This window comes from Dioscorea cayenensis, chromosome 17 (genome assembly GCF_009730915.1).
Source record: "Dioscorea cayenensis subsp. rotundata cultivar TDr96_F1 chromosome 17, TDr96_F1_v2_PseudoChromosome.rev07_lg8_w22 25.fasta, whole genome shotgun sequence".
NCBI classification, from domain to species: Eukaryota; Viridiplantae; Streptophyta; class Magnoliopsida; order Dioscoreales; family Dioscoreaceae; genus Dioscorea; species Dioscorea cayenensis.
Genome location: NC_052487.1, coordinates 2,665,032 through 2,689,040, shown reverse-complemented (window position 1 = coordinate 2,689,040; position 24,009 = coordinate 2,665,032). Strand labels below are relative to the sequence as shown.

At 35.3% G+C, this 24,009-nt stretch overlaps 3 protein-coding genes across 6 annotated transcripts; 2 read left to right on the top strand and 1 right to left on the bottom strand.

The window, feature by feature from the left end:
- Window positions 1-11,739: 11,739 nt before the first annotated feature.
- On the top strand, window positions 11,740-14,622 carry LOC120279947 (V-type proton ATPase subunit G). 2 transcript variants are annotated; one of them, XM_039286631.1, is made up of 4 exons: window positions 11,740-11,869; window positions 12,715-12,816; window positions 14,093-14,193; window positions 14,285-14,622. In XM_039286631.1, the coding sequence occupies exons 2-4, from the start codon at window positions 12,729-12,731 to the stop codon at window positions 14,426-14,428; spliced, it is 333 nt and encodes a 110-aa protein (XP_039142565.1). In that variant the 5' UTR covers window positions 11,740-11,869; window positions 12,715-12,728; the 3' UTR covers window positions 14,429-14,622. The 2 variants fall into 2 exon arrangements, with proteins under 2 accessions (XP_039142565.1, XP_039142566.1); XM_039286632.1 differs by having other exon boundaries at window positions 11,771-11,869; window positions 12,722-12,816.
- A 1,955-nt stretch (window positions 14,623-16,577) lies between these two features.
- On the top strand, window positions 16,578-21,336 carry LOC120280867 (mannose-6-phosphate isomerase 2-like). Of its 3 annotated transcripts, XM_039287824.1 has the most exons (7): window positions 16,578-16,993; window positions 17,073-17,240; window positions 18,083-18,295; window positions 19,392-19,658; window positions 20,267-20,606; window positions 20,844-21,034; window positions 21,196-21,336. In XM_039287824.1, the coding sequence occupies exons 1-6, from the start codon at window positions 16,691-16,693 to the stop codon at window positions 20,888-20,890; spliced, it is 1,338 nt and encodes a 445-aa protein (XP_039143758.1). In that variant the 5' UTR covers window positions 16,578-16,690; the 3' UTR covers window positions 20,891-21,034; window positions 21,196-21,336. The 3 variants fall into 3 exon arrangements, with proteins under 3 accessions (XP_039143758.1, XP_039143760.1, XP_039143759.1); XM_039287826.1 differs by having other exon boundaries at window positions 20,897-21,212; XM_039287825.1 differs by lacking the exons at window positions 20,844-21,034; window positions 21,196-21,336 and having other exon boundaries at window positions 20,267-20,838.
- Window positions 21,337-21,851: 515 nt separating this feature from the next.
- LOC120280911 (transcription factor MYB62-like) lies at window positions 21,852-23,380 on the bottom strand. Its single transcript, XM_039287883.1, has 2 exons — window positions 23,045-23,380; window positions 21,852-22,894 (listed from the first exon to the last, which is right to left on the bottom strand). The coding sequence occupies exons 1-2, from the start codon at window positions 23,172-23,174 to the stop codon at window positions 22,230-22,232; spliced, it is 795 nt and encodes a 264-aa protein (XP_039143817.1). The 5' UTR covers window positions 23,175-23,380; the 3' UTR covers window positions 21,852-22,229.
- Between the last annotated feature and the right edge of the window lie 629 nt (window positions 23,381-24,009).

Genomic DNA, 24,009 nt, shown 5'->3' with positions numbered 1-24,009 from the left:
TGGATATTGTTTCTTGAATAAGTCGAGATCTTCCCAAGAATTTTTCGATGAACGCAATCCCAACCAAGATACTAGTATCCGTTGAATTGGTCTAGAATTCACGAGAATTGTTCTTGTTTGCAATAGAAATTCAGGCTGTATGATAGGACCTCGTTCATCAGTTAAGCAAGGAAGAGGTAAGATACTACCAGGCACCCCTGCATTGAAAGGTTTAAGGACTGATACATGAAAAATAGGATGAATACGAGCTCCCTCTGGCAAGTCTAACTTATAAGCCACTTTACCAACTTGTTGCACAATTTGATATGGACCAAAGTACCTCATACTGAGTTTGTGATTCTTCTGAGAAAAAAAGGGAATGTTGCACTGTATGGGTCGTAGTTTTACAAGCACCCAATCTCCAACATTGAAGGATATCTCACTTCTCTTCTTATCGACAAAGTGTTTTCATTCGAGCTTGTGCCTTTAACAAATTTGCTTTCATTTGTTGTAGCAATTTATCCCTTTGTTGTAGTAGATCCATCACAGCAACTGGATCTTCAGATTTAAGTTGATAAGGTACCATGACAGGAGGGTCTCGTCCATAGACTGCTTTAAAAGGAGTCATTCCCAAACTTGTATGGAAGGCAGTATTGTAGGACAACTCTGCCCAAGGAAGGAGATCAACCCAAGATTTAGGATTATCTGCTATGAAACAACGTAAGAAATGCTCAACTGCCTTGTTTAAGTTCTCTGTTTGGCCATCAGTTTCCGGATGATAAGAAGAAGACATGGCCAAAGTTGTACCCATTTGATGAAAAAGTGCTTGCCAAAACTTACTTGTGAAAGCCTTATCTCGATCACTTACAATGGATTTAGGAACTCCATGTAACCTGACAATGTTTGCAATAAAAACCTGAGCAACCGATTGACTTGTATAATACTCCTTAAGAGGAATAAAATGTCCATACTTTGAAAACCTGTCCACCACTACAAATATCACTGAATAACCTCTTGCAAAAGCAACCCACAAATAAAATCCATAGCTATATCCTCCCATATCTGTTGAGGAATAGGGAGGGGCTGTAACAATCCTGCAGGATGAGTGTTACTATGCTTAGCTTTCTGACATATTTCACAAGCTTTTACAAATTCCTTTACTGCCTTTCTCATTCCGAGGCCCGATAAAAGCTGGCGAGCCAATCTAACAAATGTCCTCAAGTCGACCTGCATGACCTCCCAATAATGAAGAATGGAATTCGATCGGGAGAATTTGTTATAGTCGAAAATTAGGAGGAACAGACAATTTTTGTCATGCCAAAACAAAATATTCATTTCCAAGAATAATCACTAGAAGTTTGAGTTCCCTGAACAATTTCCTGAATGATCTATTGAAAATGTGTGTCTTGAGCCTGTGCTGTCCGAATCAATTGTAAGACACCGTTATGTGAAGTAGAAAATGCCATTTGAAAAACACCTTGATAAACCATCGACTACCACATTTTTCACAACCGGGGCTTGTACTCAATTGAGAAGTCAAAAACCCGATGAGTTTTTGGCAACCACCGTTGTTGTTCGAGTGTCAGTATAACCTGAGTGCATAAATGTTTTTAAAAGCTCGTTGATCCGTCTTGATAATAAATCAGTGACCAATTAGATAATGTCTAAATTTGGCAGACTTACAGTCGAAAGCATATAACTCCCTAATGTAGGTAGATTGAGAGCGCATTCTAGCGACATCTTCTTGGAAAAAAATAGGCAATGGGATGTCTGTTTTTGACTCGATCTGACTCCTATACATGCCGAAAGCATCGAGTCTCAATGTAAAAGGTTGTGAAAAAAATCGGGAAGTATTAACACGGGAGGCGGTTGTCATGACTGTTTTAATTTCGGAAAAGGCTTCATCGTGATAGAATCCCGATGAAAAGTTGTCCTTCTTGACAAGTCGGGTCAATGGCTTTGCTAAAAGTAGCATAGTGTTGAATAAACCGCCTATAATATCCACTCAAACCAAGAAACCCCCTCAATTGTTTTAAATTCCCAGGAACAGGCCAATTCAATATAGCTTGAACCTTAGAGTTGTCCATAGCCACCCCTTGAACAGACACAATGTGACCCAGATAATTGACCTGCTTTGCAAACCAAAACTACACTTTGATAGTTTTGCAAATAACTGATGATCCTGTAAAGTCTGAAGAACCACCTCTAAATGTTTCAAATGATCTTCCCAAGATCTACTGTAAACAAGAATGTCGTCAAAAAAACACTAGGGACATATTTTTACGAATGCAAATTGAAAAAAATTTTTATTCATCAAGGTTTGAAAAAGTAGCGGGGCATTAGAAAGCCCAAATGGCATCACCAACCATTGATAGTGTCCCATCTGTGTGTTCTAAAAGGCGGTTTTTAAATCTATCATCCGGTTTTCAACAAAAATTTGATGGTACCCCGACCTCAAATCCAATTTAGAAAAGTACTTAGCTCCATATAACTCATCCAGCAGCTCATCTACCGTTGGAATTGGAGAAGCATCCTTAACAGTGATAGCATTAAGGGCTCTATAGTCGATGCAAAAGCGCCAAGACCCATCTTTTTTTTTTACTAATAACACCGATGATGAAAAAGGGCTTGTACTTGGTTCAATAATCCCCTCATGAAGCATATCTTTCACCATCTGCTCAATTTCATTTTTTTGAGAATGAGGATATCTGTATGGTCTAATTCTCACTAGTGTAGCATCAGGAATTTAAGGAATAGCATGATCACACTTCCTTGAAGACGGTAAACCCATAGGTACATCAAACACCGTATGATACTTGAATAGCACTCGCTGCAAATCTTCAGCCACTTCATCCGAAAAATGTAATTGAGGGAAATTCTGGCTGTTCTGTGGAATTGATAAATTTGTACCTGGATGGTTCTGCTAATCCACATCAGATATTGACAAAGTATAGCAAGAATCAATGGCCTTTGTAGAATATAACCTGTGCAACTGATGAATTGATGTCATCTGTGGTTTTAGACTGCGGTCACCTTGCAAAGTGATTAACTGATCCTGTAAAACAAACTGAATGAACAATTTGTTATAATCTGTTATGTGTGGACCCAGTGTTGCTAACCATGAAGTACCCAGGATCAAGTCTGCTCCCATCACAGGTAGCAAATACACATCAACATTAAGCACAGTCTTTTGAATGATCACTTGTAAGCCAATAATCAATCCCTCTACTTGCAATGCATTACCATTCCCCACTAACACCTTAAAGGATGGAATTGGAAGAATAGGCAACTGTAAAAAATTAGCAACTCTCGGTTGCAAGAAATTATCATCACTGCCACCATCAAGTAACACTTGCACCGCATGCCCATTTATATACCCAGTAAATCTTAAAGTACCCGAAATCAGGGTACTATCCATAGCATGTAAGGAAAGAGATTGAAACTCCTGCTAGAATCTGTTGGGTTGATTACGATAAAAATCTCATCGAAACCTCATTCATACCCTCAATTCCTCATCCCATTGTAAAAAGCAACGAGTCTTCGATTATGACATTTGTCTTTGAGGAGAGAACTTCTCATCACAATTGTAACATAACCCCTTTGCTCGTCTCTCCTGTAACTCAACATATGACATTTTCTTGAAGTGTGGAGCAGTATTAGATGGTCCTGGTAATGCTGGCACTTTTCACGCAAATTTCAGAGGGCGGCAATGCCAATGGTTGTTTTCGAAAAGCCACAAAAATATCAGGGATTGTAAGTAGATTTAGATCTAACTAGCCTCTCAACAAAACCATATTTATCTTCAAACAATTTGGCTAGAGTGACTGCCTTTGTAATTGAATCAGGTTGCCAAGGAATAACTTCCCGTTGTAATTCCTTTTTCAACCCACTAATAAAGCAATCCAATAATGCCTCATTAGATAATCCTTCTACTCTGTTAGCCAAGCTTGTGAATGTATGATAATAGTCGATTCTTTGAATTCTCCTGCAGCAATTTGAATAATGCATATCGTGGGCTTTCAAAAACAGATGGACCATAAGTAGATTCAATTGCTTTTGCCAAAGCATACCAAGAAGATACAGCTCCTGATTTTTGCAACATTTGAAACCATGGAACGACAGGACCATCGAAGTGTATGGCTGCCACTTTCAATCTATAAGCATCTGAAATATCATAATAGTCAAAAAATTGCTCTGCCTGGAATATCCACTGAAGAGCATTGCTACCATCAAACCGAGATAAGTCCATTTTAGCCGATCTCCAATGAGAATTTGCTTGTGATTTCACCTCAATCATGGATCCAGAATGATCTACAGATTGTAACTGTTGTGAAGAAGAGCCCACAGACTGATGCGATTGTAAAGATTCCATACACTTAGCAATCGAGGCAAGAGATTGTTCAATCATAGACATACGTTCATCCTTAGCCCTATCCTTTTCTTCTTTCTGATCTAAAACAGCCATGACTGTTTCCAATTTAGCAGTTAGATCTTTGATACGAGTATGTTCAGCCATGCTTAGAGTTCAAGAACGAAAGCACCAAAATGTAATGATCCCTGCTTAGATCAATGAGATCTAGCTCCAAATTCAAATTCCCAAGTAAATTCAGAACATTCACAGAGAAATCAAGCCCTAAATCAGAGCTATTTCACCAGAGTTTATCTCAATATTACTCAGAAATCCAAAGATCCTAATCTCTGAAATACATTCAAGCAATTCAGTAGAATATACTCAGATCTAGGATTTCCATTTATCAACAATCAACACATAGACTGATTAACAGTTCTAAAGAAAACATCGAACAACATCAACTCCAAACAAGAACAATCAACAAACTGTAAGGTAAACAAACCCAGCAGAGAACCTCCACCGAATTCCTCTCCGATCTCCTCTGAGAACGGCCTTCAGTCTTCTTCTCCGATATCTCCTCCTCTGTTTCTCCAGCTCCCTTTTATCCCCAAAAATAATCCCGAAGACGAGTATTTGCTCTCCTCTGCCTTCGTTTCCCGTTCCATACTCCTAGCACCGTTGGATTGTTTTCTTGTAATTTATCCTGGCCGTCCACGTCTCCATCCACTTCTCCAGCTGTCATTGGCGATGCATTGACCGCCACCTGTGAATTTACTTCTAATGATCTGGCTTTGAACTTGTAAGGCAACATGACAGAAGTCCACTACAAGTAATTCAGTCAAATTAGCTAAATGATGATATAAAACAAGAATGAAAATTATTTAAAGTCAATATTTTCTTAACAAGGAAACATCAGCTCATATCAACACAAATAAGGAGAAGAGAAGAAAATCTAGGGGTAATCTGTAAAAGGGTTCAGCAAATGCAAAGCAACTAGACTGACCCAAAAGGTAATTTTTATATTGGATGTCAGGGACCACCAAGGCCTTGTTTGAAAATCTTCATTGAATGTCAAAACTTTCAGTTCTTCCATGTACAAGAAGCATTGCTGGATCAAGCCAATAGCTAGTTCAACAAAGTAAATGTGCATGATACAAGTCTTCATTACAGACTTGTATCATGCATATCAGACATGTATGTCTTATCATACATGTCTTACCATCAAGTCTTTGTGGAGAGGTAACGGTATACCATCTCTTCATAGAGATAATTACAAAACACAGTACAAGGCACTGACACAGATGTCCATATTATGTCTCACGCATCATATTATCCTAAGATGTGTGTTCTGTACTTTTGTTCAGTTGTTATTCAAATCAAACTTAAAATGATTGCTATCTATAATGATGGAAAAATCCATCAAGAATAAATAAATAAACTTAGTTTTGTATTCAGTATTGAAGACATACAGAAATGATACACCCTGTGTTAATTTGTTTAGATACATGATCAATACTAATTTGCAGCTAGTTTTGTGGATAAAAATTAAGCTCACCAACAACACCCACCTTGCAGAGAAGCATATTTCCAGTAGTAATTCAAGAAAAAATAGAAACAACAAAGAAAAGGAAACCACAATCCAATGCATCGATTGACTAGCGTAGCACAACAAGTCAAATCAATTCAAGAACAAATAGAAACAAAACGAAAATGATGCCCTAGAAAAAGAAAAGGTATCCAATGCATCGATTGAGAAACAACAAAGATCAACCTCATGAATCATAGCGTGAGATGGATTAAAATTACAGATTCGAAGGAATCATACCGATCGCAATTCAAGAACAAATAGAAACAAAACGAAAATGATGCCCTAGAAAAAGAAAAGGTATCCAATGCATCGATTGAGAAACAACAAAGATCAACCTCATGAATCATAGCGTGAGATGGATTACAATTACAGATTCGAAGGAATCATACCGATCGCAATTCAAGAACAAATAGAAACAAAAGAAATGATGCCCTAGAAAAAGAAAAGGTATCCAATGCATCGATTGAGAAACAACAAAGATAAACCTCATGAATCATAGCGTGAGATGGATTACAATTACAGATTCGAAGGAATCATACCGATCGCAATTCAAGAACAAATAGAAACAAAACGAAAATGATGCCCTAGAAAAAGAAAAGGTATCCAATGCATCGATTGAGAAACAACAAAGATCAACCTCATGAATCATAGCATGAGATGGATTACAATTACAGATTCGAAGGAATCATACCGATCGCAATTCAAGAACAAATAGAAACAAAACGAAAATGATGCCCTAGAAAAAGAAAAGGTATCCAATGCATCTATTGAGAAACAACAAAGATCAACCTCATGAATCATAGCGTGAGATGGATTACAATTACAGATTCGAAAGAATCATACCGATCGCAATTCAAGAACAAATAGAAACAAAACGAAAATGATGCCCTTGAAAAAGAAAGGGTATCCAATGCATCGATTGAGAAACAACAAAGATCAACCTCATGAATCATAGCGTGAGATGGATTAAAATTACAGATTCGAAGGAATCATACCGATCGCAATTCAAGAACAAATAGAAACAAAAGCGAAAAATGATGCCCTAGAAAAAGAAAAGGTATCCAATGCATCGATTGAGAAACAACAAAGATCAACCTCATGAATCATAGCGTGAGATGGATTACAATTACAGATTCGAAGGAATCGATACCGATCGCAATTCAAGAACAAATAGAAACAAAAGCGAAAAATGATGCCCTAGAAAAAGAAAAGGTATCCAATGCATAGATTGAGAAACAACAAAGATCAACCTCATGAATCATAGCGTGAGATGGATTACAATTACAGATTCGAAGGAATCATACCGATCGCAATTCAAGAACAAATAGAAACAAAACGAAAATGATGCCCTAGAAAAAGAAAAGGTATCCAATGCATCGATTGAGAAACAACAAAAGATCAACCTCATGAATCATAGCGTGAGATGGATTACAATTACTGATTCGAAGGAATCATACCGATCGCAATTCAAGAACAAATAGAAACAAAAAGCGAAAATGATGCCCTAGAAAAAGAAAAAGGTATCCAATGCATCGATTGAGAAACAACAAAAGATCAACCTCATGAATCATAGCGTGAGATGGATTACAATTACAGATTCGAAGGAATCATACCGATCGCAATTCAAGAACAAATAGAAACAAAACGAAAATGATGCCCTAGAAAAAGAAAAGGTATCCAATGCATCTATTGAGAAACAACAAAGATCAACCTCATGAATCATAGCGTGAGATGGATTAAAATTACAGATTCGAAGGAATCATACCGATCACAATTCAAGAACAAATAGAAACAAAACGAAAATGATGCCCTAAAAAAAGAAAAGGTATCCAATGCATCGATTGAGAAACAACAAAGATCAACCTCATGAATCATAGCGTGAGATGGATTACAATTACAGATTCGAAGGAATCATACCGATCGCAATTCAAGAACAAATAAAAACAAAACGAAAATGATGCAAATTTATATTAATTTTACTCCATTTATTTTTAAACCATGGATCGCTCACTGCAAGAAAAAAACCAATAAATCTCCCACTATCACCACCACTATCAAGAGCTTTTTAGTGAAGTTCAGATTCAACATGAATGAGGACCAAGATAATTAAAAACTCAAAAACCTACGAGCATTTTATCTGCAGAGATGGCTTTTGTTATAGTGCCGATGTCACTAAAGAGCTACACAAAACAGGGAAATCTATCAAGAAATCAAGATCAAGATACATAAATTCTATATTTGAATCACAAATGTAAATAAAAATAGAAAACACTCATATCATTAATAAAAAAAATATTCAAATTCAAACCTAATTTGAGTGAACTTCCTAATTGTGAAGAGTTATTTGTTAATCCATGAGTATTTTGTTAAAATTATATTTATTTTACTTATGCATTAGATTGTTTTTATTCCATTATTAAAATTTTATTAATTTAGTAATAAAAGGAGTTGTCATAAAATAAATATGTCTATGATAAAAGTTTTCACTAATAAATAATATTTTAATCATTAAATAAAATACATCATTTATTAACATCTCTATAACCACAAATCACTGATTTACCAATCAAGCATATTTTAATTCTAAAACAATATGATTAAATACTTAAAAATAATAATTTAATTGCTAAAATAAATATAATTAAATATTAAAAAAAATAACAAAATTCTATTTATAACCGAGCTAAAATTTTGAACAAGGCACTAATAATTTTTATAATAAAATAAAAATTATTTATGACATAACCAAAATATAAACCCAAATTACAATTAACTTAATTTGGTTGCTTAACATAGCTTACTTGATCCAATGGAATTATATATATATTTATATATATATATATAATGGCATAATATTCAAATGATACTAATAAGGGCATAATATTCATCACATCAGACTTGAGAGTTAAGGCTTTACCAGCAAGTGATATTACATAACTCCCAAATATGGACATTGACATAATCTGTGGAGCAAGACTTGGATCTTGTTGTAACAATTCTATTTAAGGCCATGTTTGGATTGGCTTTTTTAAAGCACATAAGTATTTTTTTTTTTATAAATTAAGCACTTGATTTTTAAATTCATGTTTGTATTGGTTTTTAGGTAATTAGCTAAAAATTCAGTTTTTTAGAAGCTACTCAAGAAGTGGTGCTTCTCAAAAAAACACTTTAGAGAAGCTATTTTAAAAATTATCTAATTACTATTATACCCTCAACAAATTCATAAATTAATACACTCACTCCTAACTTTCTTCTCCATCTCTCATCCTACATCTAATTTTAATTAATAATAATAATAATATTATTATTATTATTATTAAAATTATAATAATATCACATTAAGTTATTATTATTATTATCACTAATGTTTTCGTCATCATTAATTGAATGTATAATAGTAACTCAATAAAAACAAAATGAATGTCTATTTTAGTAATTTGCCACCTCTAAAAGCCTTTTAGAAAATTCACATCTAAACAATTTCATACATACAAAAATACTTTTTTATTAACCTATCCAAACATAAAAATATTGAAAAGTACTTAACTTATTCAAAAAAAACACTTGTAAAAAAAATACTTCTATAAATTAAAACAAAAGCACTTTTTCTACAAGCTAACCGAACAAGCCCTAAGTTATTCTCTACTTCTGCCATCTGCTTCTCAAAGTACTCCGCCATCAAGAATGGTCATTCTCATCATATCTGGAGATTGAATCCTGTCATTGGCAACATCATCACTCTCATTTCATGCGTTGGCCTCAATGCATATTATTCCAATTAATTGGGCTAAGATAGCTTTCAACTTAGCAACCCATGGTGCAAGTCTTCATGAGCTTACTTTGTACAATCAAGGGCGGGATCTCCCTGGATGGATTATGAAGAGTCTTTTGTCAAATGGGATTAGTGTTTAATCTCTCTTGGTCTTCTCTGTTTATTTTTAGCCTTGTGTAGTTGTTGTTCTTTCAGTGTTGCTCTTTTTGTTTTTATTTCATTTCTGTTTCTGTTTTCTATTGAATAAAAAGCTCTTGAGCTCCTTAAAAATGGGGTACTCCTTTGAAGTCTACTTGAGCATAATATTCAGAGGGTGAATGGACAGACCTGCAATGAGGTTATAGTGCTTTCATTGTCCTTGAACTTTTGTTCTTGTTCATTCATCAAAAGGGATTTAGGCTCCAAAACAAACCTAGACACCAGCAAAAGAAACAAACAAAATACTGAAAACTAACAATGCATGTTAATTGTCTCTTGGCAAATATCAATGCTTTGGTTATCCAAAAATGAACAGCTACCAGCTGATTATGTATACTCACATTTTGCCTGCAATGCAACAAAAAGAAGATTAATTAATCATCTATACTAATAAAATAAGAGATTGCATAATATGTAGTTACTTTCTTTAAAATTGACTAATAAAAATTAAAGACGCTTTGCTCTCAAAGAATAACATATTGCTAAAGAATGTTGAACATCAGAAGAATATAGGTATAATACCCTAGTTGGTCCTTCTACTTTTCTCTCTCTTTCTTTTTGGTCAGTGGGCACATTTTTAAAAGTAGAGGGACTGGTTGGGAGCATTTTTAACTAAGTGGGCACATTTTCAAAAGTAGAGGGACTAGTCGGGATCATTTCTGAGTAGAGGGGCCAAAAGGGAAGAGAGAGAAAAGTACAGAGACTATTTTGGTGATTATACCAAAAATATATCTCCAATCTACTTTTTCCTCTGTTGATATGCATAAAGTTGAGGTTATTAAGTAATTCTGAGAAGGTGGCATCGGCATGCAACATCTATGCCCCAAACTGGATTCTCGGTTGAGGGCATATTTCTGTGAGATATGAGCTGTGGTTGTGTGCGGATGGTCCCAACACCCATGTGTGCGTGGCCCCGCCCCCACTTGCTCCACCGAGGCTTGTGCACGTCCCTGACGATTTATCAAGGCCTTTGGACTATCTGTTCTTCTTGTAAAAAAAAAAAAAATCCACAAGACAGCACAAGTCATGCGCTAATTTATGCTAAAAAGATAGTTAACCTGTGCTTCAAAAACAAATCACAATTAACTAGAAAAATGGTACCTTTGAATGTGATCAGAAGGTTTCAATTGCAAGCAGAAAACACAAAGAAGTACTCTTGAGAAAGAACACTAAAAGTAATACATCATGTAAAAACCCTGAGACTCCACACCAATCTGAATTACATTATTAAGCAAACTCTTGGCAATCCAACTCGATGAACAACAAAAACAACAGTTTCACTTGAAATTCAGTTTTTATTTAATTAGTCACATATAAGAGTGATTAAAGCATACAAAAAGGAATCAAAATTTTTTTGATCATAGAGCAACATGAACTCAGTTCTCACAACAAGAAAAATACTAGGAATGCATTAGCATAGATTATTAATTTTTTTTTTCTTTTTTTAATAAGATGATTAATTTTTTTCTTGGCATTTTGGTTAAGGATTGTATGAACTTTTAAGTTGTACTGCATTCCTGGCATTTTTCTTGTTTTGAGAACCGAATTAATGTTCCTCTATGATCAAAAATTATTTTTTGAAAAAAAATACTCACTGCACTACCCACAAAAATTTCTCAAAAACTTGCATCAAGTGACATATGGTATAACTTAGGTAGTGCAGTGAGTATATTTTTTTTAAAATAATTTTTATTATTTTAATAATATAAATTTGGTTTTTTTATATTTTTTTATCAATTTATTTTAAAATAAAAAAGTTTTTTTTTTGTGAAAAAAATATTGTTTTTGTAAAGGGCAACCAATTTCACTAATTTTGTAGTTTGGTTTGGGCCTGGGCTGTGTTCATAGGTCCGTTGGGCCCGACTCGTTAGCTTCCCAAATATTACACCCAGAGAACCACCGAGAGAGAGAGAGAGAGAGAGAGAGAGGGAGAAGAAGAAGAGTCTCATCTGAGTCTCTCGTTGTGGACTCATCTCCGCAGGTATCGCCTCTGGATTTCTCGCTGAATTTCTGTGTTTTTCTTCAATTTTATTGTGAATAATCGTGGTCTAATTCCACTGGACTTTGCTAGATCTCCAATTCTTGTTAATTTGATAGATCTTTGGTATTGGAGTTTGATCTGTGAATATGTGACTTTTCTTTTGTATCGGATCTTCCTTTATGGATCTATCTGAAAAATTTTAGCTTTTGAAATCTTTGATTGCTTAGATCTTAGTTTTTGACATCCTTTTTGATCCAAAAGATCTTTTTTTTTTTTGTCCGATTGCTATTTGGGAGTTTGTGTTTTTGTGAATGCTTGCTACAATCTAATCATTTTTACAGCGTTTGGGTTTGATAAAGTTTGTGACTTTTTGTTGCTGCGGCTTTTAAGTTATGTTGATTATGGAGTGGAAGTTGTTTGTTATTTAAGACTATTTGATGGTGATATTAGTTCATGATTTTAGAAGAGGAAAGTTTTCTTATTACAGTTTTTCACTCTATGCAATGGATATCACTCACTATTTTAAATTTAAGATAAATCTTTTTGTTCTTATGTATTGAAATCGCTGAAATTTAAGTTATATAATCATTTCTAGTTTTTCCGTGTTTCACTCTTTTATTATGTTGTTGATTGCCTGAAGCCACATCATTTGATTGCCTGAAGTCACTTGAATGATGTGGTTGCAAGTTTTGGCTGCAAGCTTAGATTCAACTTTAAATTCATGAGTTTCTTGTATATTAACAATGTTTTGTTGATCTCACAACCATGGGGTCATTTATTTATTTGACGTACAATTGTTAGAGTCAAGGTGGAATTCATGAGTTGCACTAATTTTACATTTCCAGGTTTCAGGTTAAATATGGATTCCAACAGGCGTCAAGGTGGAATTCAACAGTTGTTGGCTGCTGAGCAAGAAGCTCAGCACATCGTTAATGCAGCTAGGAATGGTTAGTTAACCCTCTCCTTTTTAACTCTTTTCTTTTTCCATTTGAAGAATGGATGACCAATGAGTATTTGCTTTCCCTGGTTTTTTTTTTTTTTTGAGAGGATAGACCTTTCAATTGTCAATTTTCAAATAGAGATCATTCTTGACTTTTGAGATTAAAAAGCCAGTTCAGTCTCAATTTACATTAAAGATGTTACTCTTCCAACTGCTCAAAAATGTTTTGAGATGGTTTTGCATGATTTTCAAGTTTTGCTGAAATGCAGGATATCTTAAATTACTTTGAGCTTTGAACTATTTTGCAAGGTTTGTCAGTTGATAATGGGTGTGTACTCTAATGTGATGCAATAATATATTGGATAGAGAATGGCATATATGATGACTTCTTATGTGGCTGGCAGTGATTATGATACTTGTAACTTCATAATTGCTGGTTTTTGCATAACAAATTGGCTGCCTTATCGGTAGTCTTATGTAGAAGTTACACCATGTAATTTTAGTTTGCCTTGGAGTATGAATTTTCTTCTAAGGGATGGTGCTACATAAGCATAATGTTAGATAATTTTTTCATCTTTACTACTTGATTGTGATGAAATTGCGGTGATTTAGTTTTATGCATTTTTCTCGGAGGATATTTCCTGGCTAACTATTAAGGCATATTTGTTAAAATGTCAGTGATGTATCTTGAAGCTTGTCCATGTATAATCGTACTTGTTTGTGGACATTATGCAATTTTTCCCTAATACTGTAGATTGATAATGTGTGTTTGCATTAGAGAATTTATGCAGGTGTCGAAATGCTGGCGCCACTTCCCTTCTCTCAACTCCCCCATATTTATTAGTATCCCTTCAATGTTAACTATGTACCTTAGTCAATTAAATGCTGACATTATGATAATGAACTTTGGTGTTCAGCATCCTTCATTTAAGAATCAAGAATAATCATCTTTCAATGTCTTCGAACAAAGGTTTTAAGATGCCTTCTGTCCATTTCTCTTATTTCGCGATATATGCACAATATTCTAGTTGGAAACTGACTTAATTAATATTACTTTTGATGATTTATCTTATGCCCCGGAACTTGCAATCCAATGTGATATGGTTGCCTTTACAGTGTTTTCAGAAACATATGACATACTGTTTTATTTACATCATCTTTATCAAAATTACAGAAAATATTTGTAGCATGAGTTTGTTTAAAATTAAAATACTTACGGATCATCCAAAGAAATGGTTTCGATGTATCTATTGGTCTCATAACAAACTCTTGTTCATTTACAGCAAAAATGGCGCGATTAAAGCAGGCAAAAGACGAGGCAGACAAGGAGGTTGCAGAATTTCGTGCGAAAATGGAAGCTGAGTTCCAGAAGAAGGTTGCGCAGGTAAACACCAACCCACTGAACAATGTCATGATTCTTGGCTTCATAGACAAACTTGCTTAAAATTTGCATGCCTTTTTTTTCAATCCAACAGAGTGCCGGGGACTCTGGATCAAATGTCAAGCGGCTCGAACAAGAAACAGAAGCTAAGATCGATCGTCTTAAGTCTGAAGCCGGGAAGATATCACATGAGGTTGCCCATATGCTTCTGAGGCATGTTACTTCCGTTAAAGTCTAGGTTTCATCGTGTTTGTCGTTCTTTATTCGGACGGAAACATGTTAAAAACCGATCATTTGGTCTATTCAATCCGAACCGAACTTATGGAGAATGTGTACCTTCAATAAGCCAAGTCAATCCTTGTTCATGAGGATGTTGTTTTGTTTAATTTGCATGTTTGAATCATTGTTCTTATGAGTTGTACATTCATCTCCTCTTTACTGTGGAGGTTAATTATATATATATATATATATATATATCTTATTTACAAAATTGTTCATCATTGGATGTTGTTAATCGTAGAGCTAGTTATCGGATCCAAGGTCACAAGACCCGAATACTATAATTCATTAGGATTCATGCTAGATAATTATATAGATATTCTTAATTAATTAATTCAGAGGAGACTGCAAAGGCTGACAGAAGCTTCTTCTTGTCTCAATTTGAATATCTGGATTGAATGAGCGGAAGATTTAGATCTTTGAATATTTTTGATGTTTCCAAATGCGAGCACAAAGCCAGACCTTAAATTATATTAAATGATGAGAAAATTATTTATACACTTCATAAGAGTGGATAATGGCTAAAACAGAAGCCCTTCTAAAATTATTATTATTATTTTTTAAACAAATTAGGATAAATTACTTTAAGAACATGCATTATTGTGGAATGAATGGGCAAGCTCAAAAATTTGTTCATCCTATGTGAGTTGATGTGCCTCTTTGGTAAGTGTGAGTTGAAACGTGTATAAGTGTGAAGTAAGTGCGTAATCTCAACATATATTTTTCAGTGTGGAGTGAGTGTACAAACTTAACAATACGTGTTCTAAAACTTGCATAAGTATGGAATGAGCACGCAAACTCAACAATACTTGTTCTGAAAAGTGCATAATTATGGAGTGAGTGAGCAATCTCAACAACATGTGTTCTTATCCTATGTGACCTGATCTAGTTTTATGGTAAGTGTGAGCTGAAACAATGCATAAGTATGAAATGAGTGCCAAGCTCAACAACACTTGTTTTGAAACTTTTATATAAATGTGGAGTGAGTGCCCAAACTCAACAACACGTGTTCTGAAACGTGTATAAGTGTGGAGTAAGTGTGCAATCTTAATAACATGTGTTTTGAACTTGCATAAGTATAAAGTGAGTGTGCAATCTCAACAACACATGTTTGCATCATGTGTGAGTTGATCTGCCTCTTTGGTAAATGTGAGCTAAAATGTGCATAAGTGTGGAATGAGTTCGCAAACTCAACAACACGCGTTCTGAAACGTGCATAAGTGTGGAGTGAGTGAGCAAGCTCAACAACAAGTATTCAAAAACTTGTATAAGTGTGGAGTGAGTCTGCAAACTCAATAACACATATTCTGAAATGTGCATAAGTGTGGAGTACGTGTGCAATCTCAACAGCATGTGTTCATGTGAGTTGATCTGCTTCTTTGGTAAATGTGAGTTGCAATGTACATAAGTGTGAGGTAAGTGAGTGAGCAAACTCAATAACACGTGTTTTAAAACTTGCATAAGTGTGAAGTGAGTGCACAATTTCTACAACTTGTGTTTGCATCCTGTGTGAGCTGTTAAATTTTTTGGTAAATATGAACTGAAATATACATTAAGTGTGGAGTGAGTGCATAGACTCAACAACACGTGTTCTCGTTCTGTGTGAGTTTATTTGCATCTTTGATAAAGACACAAACAACCAGTGACTTTTAAAATCACTTCCGGTTACATAATAATGAATCAAATAAAATTAATAAAAATAAATAAATAAATAAAATGTTAAACATCAACCCATCCATCATCAGCACTCGCGAAGCATCCACACGTGCAACACCACGCGCGCAAGTTGCCCGAGTACAAATTCCATCAATCCACACCGTCCATTCAAAGGCCCATTCAATTCCCACCGTCCATTTAATGGCCCTTTGGTAATATTCACATAATCCGAGCCCTTATCTATAAATGACCACCCTTCTAAAAACGGACAAAGAACGCCGTTTCATTTACGTTTCAATAACTACTCCCACTCCCTTCAACTCGACTCGGCTCCGCTCGCGCCACAACTAAACGAGAGCCGCGCCGAGCCAAGCTTCCAAGCCGTGGCTACGCCTGGTTGTTTTCATTTGTCTCTCTCTCTTCGTCACCGAGTCACCGCTTTTTCTCTTCTTCAAAACCGAACGCTCTTCTTCGTCTCTCTCTCTCTCGCGCTCTCACTGCTTCTCTCCATCTCTTTCTCTCCTTTTCTAGGGTTTCGTTGCATCTCCATTGTTGAGCTTCATCGATGGAGGACATCCCTAAGCCGCAGCGCCTCCGGTGCTCAGTCCAGAACTACAACTGGGGACGCACAGGGGAGGAATCCACCGTCGCAGTCCTGTTCTCCCGGAACAACCCCATAGATCCCGAGAAACCCTACGCTGAGTTCTGGATCGGCACTCATCCTTCTGGCCCTTCCTCTTTGCTGTCTCTGGGTTCCTCTGACTCTCGGCCGGTGCTTTTGAAGTCCTGGATTCTTGAAAACCCCAGCGCTGTCCTCGGCGACAAGGTTTCTGAGAAGTGGCATGGCGATCTCCCCTTCTTGTTCAAGGTGTGATGTTTTTTTTTTTCCATTTGAGTGGTTCTTTGTTTGCTTGATTTTGATGAGTGTGGGGGGTTTTGGGGCTTAGGTTTTATCGGTTGCTAAGGCGCTGTCGATACAAGCGCACCCCGATAAGGAGTTGGCGAAGGTGCTGCATGAGATGAATCCCAGTGTTTATAAGGATTCGAATCACAAGCCGGAAATGGCGATCGCTCTCACAGAGTTCAAGGCTCTCTGCGGTTTCGTTGGCATTGAGGTTTGTCTTCTTTTCCAAACTTTAGCATAATCTTTCAAAATAATCTTGTAGATGTTTTACTTGTTTTGGTTCTTAGTTCATGGTTTCCTTCTGTTCTTCTCTGTGAAGTAAGTTAACTGGTTACCTGCTGGATTGATTTTTTGAAGAATTTTTTGTATTAATCACTTGGATTGAGTGTTCAAGATTTATGGTGGAGGATTATGTGAAACTTAGGAGTCTGGGTGTGGATGCAAAAAAAGAATGGTACTTTGTAGAGTTTTGCCTCTTGGAGATTTTTTTTTAGTGTTTTTTTAGTGACACTCAACTCTTGAAGTAGATTGGAATGGTCCATACAAATTTGTTTAATAATTCTCATGTAAAAGCAACTTTTAGAGCTTCATTATATAATAAAATTATCTTAGTTTACTATAAAACTATTAATATTTTGATTCCAAAGAGACTGTTAGTTGTTGGTCATAGCTTTTGTTCCAAATGAAAATTGCTGGCTAGGATTGGAAACTTTTACTAATGCATTTTTTATTTTCTGTATCAAATTCATGATCCAATAGTCTGCTTGCTTGAGAAAGGAAAAGGCATTATTTTTTTTTTCCCTATGGATTCAGGTTACTACATTGTTTCATTAAGGTGATATTTTTCTCCACTTTGTGAGTACTTCTTTTCCATACAATGCTTTTAATGACTTGTACTTCCCTGAATCAGAAACCTAGTTGTGTATGCTAATAAAACACAGTAATTGTACTAGTGAAGTATCTTGGACAATGAAAGGGGAAAATACATATCATGAAATTATGCTTATTTACATCACTGTGTTGTTCATATTCTGTAGTGGTGACCGCATGCAGGAGCTTAAGGATGTTCTTACTAGTGTACCTGAGATAAGAGATATGATTGGTGATGAGCACATAGGCAAGTATATGAGTATCAAAGAAACAGATCCTTATGATGAAACAAAAGTTGTCCTGCAGTCAATATACACAAAGCTTATGTCAACAAGTGAGGAAGCAGTTTCCAAGTCTGTATCTAAACTCAAACATCGTTTGAATATAGAAAGTAAGGTAATTTGGATTTCTAGATCTTATGGTATTTTGAATATTTTTTGTTACGAGGTATTATTACTTTTGTGTTCAAATTGAAATTGTCACAGTTACACGTCATCAAAGTTTTGTTGCTATGCGGACAATCAAAACCTGTCGAGCTAGAAGGAAAGCACATGCATATTAAGCACATTAAGTTTTTTCTGTAAATAAAAAACCTCTTGGGGTCTAGAAAATTGTGAAATGCAATACTCAACTTGTCAAGTTTAATAAACAATCAACATTGGCCCAACAATTCTGATCCACCGTATGTAAACATAAGCATGGCACAAGATATAGAAGAATTACAAGCATTGTATGTTTTTATTTTTTTATTTTTTTTGGCCAAGATGAGTGGCTCATGCGCAAGTCTCGGCGGAGCAAGTGAGGGTAAGGCCTACGTATATGTGGGCACTGTAACAATCCACACACAATGATTACTCACACCCTCCAAAATATGCTCTCACTCATGATTTGAACTCTCATTACTTATGAAAAGTTCTAACGGGGACCATATACCAATAGACCACTTGGTTGTTGGTCAAGCATTGCATATTTTGAAGACAAATGAATACCAATTGTAAAGCATAACTTGATTTTGTACTAATTTTTATTGCAACCAGGACTAAATAATAATAAACTAAATTTCTGACTGGTTTTTCATAAGAGCCATAATTGTGTGAACAGTCCCATTTTTCTCCATTCAAATAATGATCTGCTTACTTGTTGGTTTTGAGGTTGAAGCATTATAAGCTATCTATTTATATAAGCATATCTACCGGCTTGTTGCTGCTTAATTTTTTAAGGCCCTAATGTTGTAAAGAAGTGGCAGATGTTTGCTATTATGTAGCTCAGACCAACATAGCTAGCACAGCCCCGCCCCTTTTGGTGCTTAATGTAGGTAACCGCAGCTGATTTAGACAGCTCTTTTTTCAGTTTTGGATCTTTCAATCATGATAGTCATGAATAATGATTCCGTGAGTTTTTGAGGTAAAGAATTCTTAGGTTCATACTTCTTACTAAGGATTTGTGATGGTTTTTTGAAAGAACAGAATTGATACTATTCTCCTTTAATTAGGTTAGAATGTTAACTGAGAAAGAAGAACTGGCACTACAATTGGAGCAGCAGTATCCGAATGATATTGGTGTTATATCATCCTTCTTTTTCAATTTTGTGAAACTCATCCCTGGTGAAGCTTTGCACATAGGGGCTAATGAACCCCATGCTTATATCTCTGGTGAATGTGTTGAATGTATGGCAACATCAGACAATGTAGTACGTGCTGGGCTGACTCCAAAATATAAAGATGTTCAGACTCTTTGCTCCATGCTTGCATACAAGCAGGCTAGTATTTAAAAATCTTCATAAGCTTGCTTTACTGCATTTCATGTTTCTTGCTTTTTATCAATGCCATTGTTGAACATTTTAGTATGATTTTTTAGACCATGCCCCTCTGTGCTCTCATACTGTTAATGGAGGTATCTGCAACATTTTTTCCATGTTTGCTGCCAGTATATGTGATATTGAGTCTATTAAAAGAATATTAATGTTGATTGGTTAGTTTAGCTATTTCATTGATACAAGATTGAGAAATCTTTATGCTTGGATTTATGTTAATTTCAAAGCAAGAACTTGCTAATGCCTGGCTTGAAGAAACATGTAGGACATTAAGTTCAACCATGTAGGCTTATTGAATTTACACCAATTGCTTTGTTAACATCCACATGAACTCTTTAACCCGCATTATATGCCCAAAATAGTAAAGGAATATGATTTATTTTTTAATGGATCAGATTGAATTTAAATTTGAAGCTAGAAGTTGGATTTTGAATGAGATAGCAAAATTAAGCTACTTCAACATTATATCAAATGTATGCTTATGCAATCATTGATTAGCTGTTTATCCTATTGATATGCCACAATGATAATGACTCCCATTATTGATTATGCAGGGTTATCCTGAGATTTTGCTGGGGACTCCTTTGAATAATAATGTATCGAGGTACATTCCTCCCTTTGATGAATTTGAGGTTGACCACATTTCTCTTTCTCCGGGTGAGTCTGTTTCATGCCCTGCTGTTTTGGGTCCCTCCATTTTTGTTGTGGTGACTGGAGAGGGGAGTATTCAGATGTGTTGTGCAACTGATGAAGATAAGATCACAGTCGGCGACGTATACTTTGTGCCTGCCAAAAATGAAATTAAACTGACATCTGGTGGTACCGGAGAAACTCAAGTGTATCGAGCCGGGGTAAACAGCAGATTATTCAACTTTGTGCCTGCCAAATCGGAAGGTATGGATCCTTCAATTCACCGCAACACCAGCATCTCTCATTAACATGTACTAGCTTCACTTTACTGCACTCAGTTTAAATGCATATTTAAGCTTGTATTATAGTCCTTGTTTACTCCCAATAGTCGTGTATCATTAAATATATTCAAACCCAAACAAGTCTTTGATTACATGTAAAGAGTGGGATAGAATGTGTTGTTTATATAATTAATTTATGCCAATAATTTCAATTCTACAGATATAATGTTTGAAACTATCCTCATTTTTGTTGAAATTTATGACTGAGATTAGAGACAGATTTGCAATAAAGTCATGGAATCAAATCATCCTTCAGTTGAATTTGCAAGGTGTGTGTGTGTGATCCAGTCAGTAGGAAATGCGGCGGATGAGACGGCTGTTCACCATTTAATCATCTGCTTCTCTTTTCTGGTACTTATTCTTCCCCTACATTTTTTTTTCTCAATGTGTTTTCTGGCTGGTTATGAGAAAGTCTATATAAGAGCTACCATGTTGAAGAGTTGAAAATCATTTCTTTAATCAATATGATAAGTAATCTAATGGTGTCCCAATTGATTTGTTCTCCTCAAAAGGTCAAATAAGCATGGATATTAGTTGGGGATTATGAACTGATAGCATGATGTTCTTCTAAGCTGGAATGCTGAAGTGCAATAGTGAGTGACAGTGATTTACTTAGAAATTTTTATCTACTTGTGAGTTTTGCATCAACATCAAAATAGTACTATTTGAATTGCAACCTGGACGATGTTTAAGTTACTCTTTTAGTCTATTAAAAAAAAAGAGATAATCATTAGAGGACATGTAGAAAGGATCAATTTGAGAAGCTTTGTGTTGCTTCCAAGAATAGCCATATCCCAATCATGCACAGTATCACTCCTCCCAAAGCTCTAATAGAAAAATAAAAACAATAATAAATAAATGTCAATTATTTGATGTTATTTATTTATTTATATATTTATCCTATTCATCCAACCCATAACAATAATCCCAAGGTAGAACAGAACCCTGAAGCCATGTGATCAATCACATCTTCTCTCTCTATCTGATTAGATTGTTCTAAAAAAAATAAATAAATAAAAATAAAACAAACAGAAAAGATGGCATCATCATCTAGTTCCTGATCCCTCACTCACGCCATTTATCTCAATCACCAGGCCATTTTTATGTCATACTTGTGATGCTATCCACTTAACTGTGGGGTCACTTCCGTAGAAGGAAGTCTAGTTCCACAGTGACTTTCCCTCACATGAATGACACTTGTTGTGATACTCTAACTAATGTTTACTTAATTATGCCTTCCAGACGAGATTGTTGAATTTCATGTGTAAACATATAATTCATACATATGTACAAACAGCTTCAATCTTTAACTTGTCCTTTCTTTTTACACGTGTCATTAAATGAACAAGTGCAAGATTCTTCATTTTGGGAAAAAGAAAACAAAAACCATCACATTTTTAAGTGAAATGACTACACCATGCAATTGCTTTCAAAGAGAACACTACAACCATCCACAAGAGGAAACAAAACAACAAACATGAACACCCTCAACACACTCAAACAACTACTAAACATAGAAAAATAAAAATACAAAAAAAAAAAAATTCTACATTCCACCACCCCACTCATGCACATTTCTAGCATGCCAAAACTCATCCATGGCCCATGACTCATCATTCTCCATCAAAGAGTTCTCCATCAACAATGGACCAAGCTCATCATCATCCATTAATGAACTATTGCTACTTGGCATCTCATTCATCATCCCTGAACTTGTCAGTGAGTTATTGAACATCAACTCTGACCCACTTTGATTCACCACCACCACCTCATGATTTTTCTTCTCATTATTAGAACTTCCACAGCTTAAAGGAAGACATCCATTAACCATTGAATAAGAAGAACAACTAGTATTACTATTATTAGTAACAGTAGTAGTTGAAGAAGTAGAAGAAGAATAAGAAGAAGCTTGCATCTTTTCAAGCAACCTTGGCATCCAAAAACACCGAACAGCATCAGCAAACAAAGAACTATTTGAATCTATCTTCATCTGTCTAGCTTGTTTCTGAACTCTAGTTCTCCAATAATTCTTGATTTCATTATCAGTCCTTCCAGGAAGATGTTGTGCAATCCTAGACCATCTGTTTCCCCACCTTGAATGAAGTTCAAGTATCAAGAATTGTTCTTCAGGACTTAGATTCCCACGTTTAACATCTGGCTTCAAGTAGTTCAACCATCTCAGTCTACAACTCTTTCCAGTCCTCTTCAACCCTATCAATAACAAATTAATACACACATAAATATATATATATATATAAACTACATCATCATCATCATCATCATCATCATCATCATATATATGTATGCATGCATGCATGCATATATGTAAATATAAAAATATATATATATATATATATATACCGGAAGAGCGAGCAAGGAGATTCCAACGGCCTTCACCATGAAGAGCAATGTAGTGGACAAGGAGAGAGTCTTCTTCAAGAGTCCAAGGACCTCTGCGGAGGTCCACCATGGCGCCCTGGTTATCAGACATGGAGTTTGGTGGTTGTGTAGGTGGGGAGGGAGATGAAGGTTTGGTGGGTATATATATATATATATATATAGACAGAGAGAGAGAGAGAGAGATGGAGATGGAGAAAGAGAAAGAGAAAGGAGTGGGGGATGAATATGATGGGGTTTGAAAACTAGGGTTTGGGAGGTAAACCCTAGAGACATGTTTCAAGAAAGGAATTTTTTTTCAAAGTGGTGAGCTAGGAAGGGCACCGGTGTCAGTTTTATATATTTATAGTTATAGGGGGGGTTGATTAGGGTTAGGGTTAGGGGTAAAGAAAGAAAGGGGGAGTTGTATGGGGATTGGTTCATTCATGCTTGTTTGTAGGCTTTATGTAACATGATTTTTCTAGATTCTCTTTTGGTTTTGCTTGAAGCGTGTTTGACTGGCCAAGATATATCATTTTGCTAATCTCTCTCTTTCTCTTTTTTCCTATCTAGATATATATACATATATATATATATATGATATATATATATAGATAAAAATATGGTATTAAAGAAATTGAAAGGTTGTTAGTAAGAGTTGGAAAAAATAAGCTTATGCATGTCATATTGTCTCATGAAATGCCAACACCAACAAAACAAAACTTAGTTTCCTTCTTTCTTTTAATCTATATATATATATATATATATATATGCTGAAGTAAGGATTATTTAATGGTTTATGCAAACATTGAAAAAGTTTAATTTTGCTCAAAAATATCATCATGTAATAAAAGAATTGGTATTTCATTTTTTTTTTTCATGTAGGACAGATCTAATTAAAATAAAATTTAAATAAAAGTGTAACAAAATTTTTTTTTATTTTTATTAAA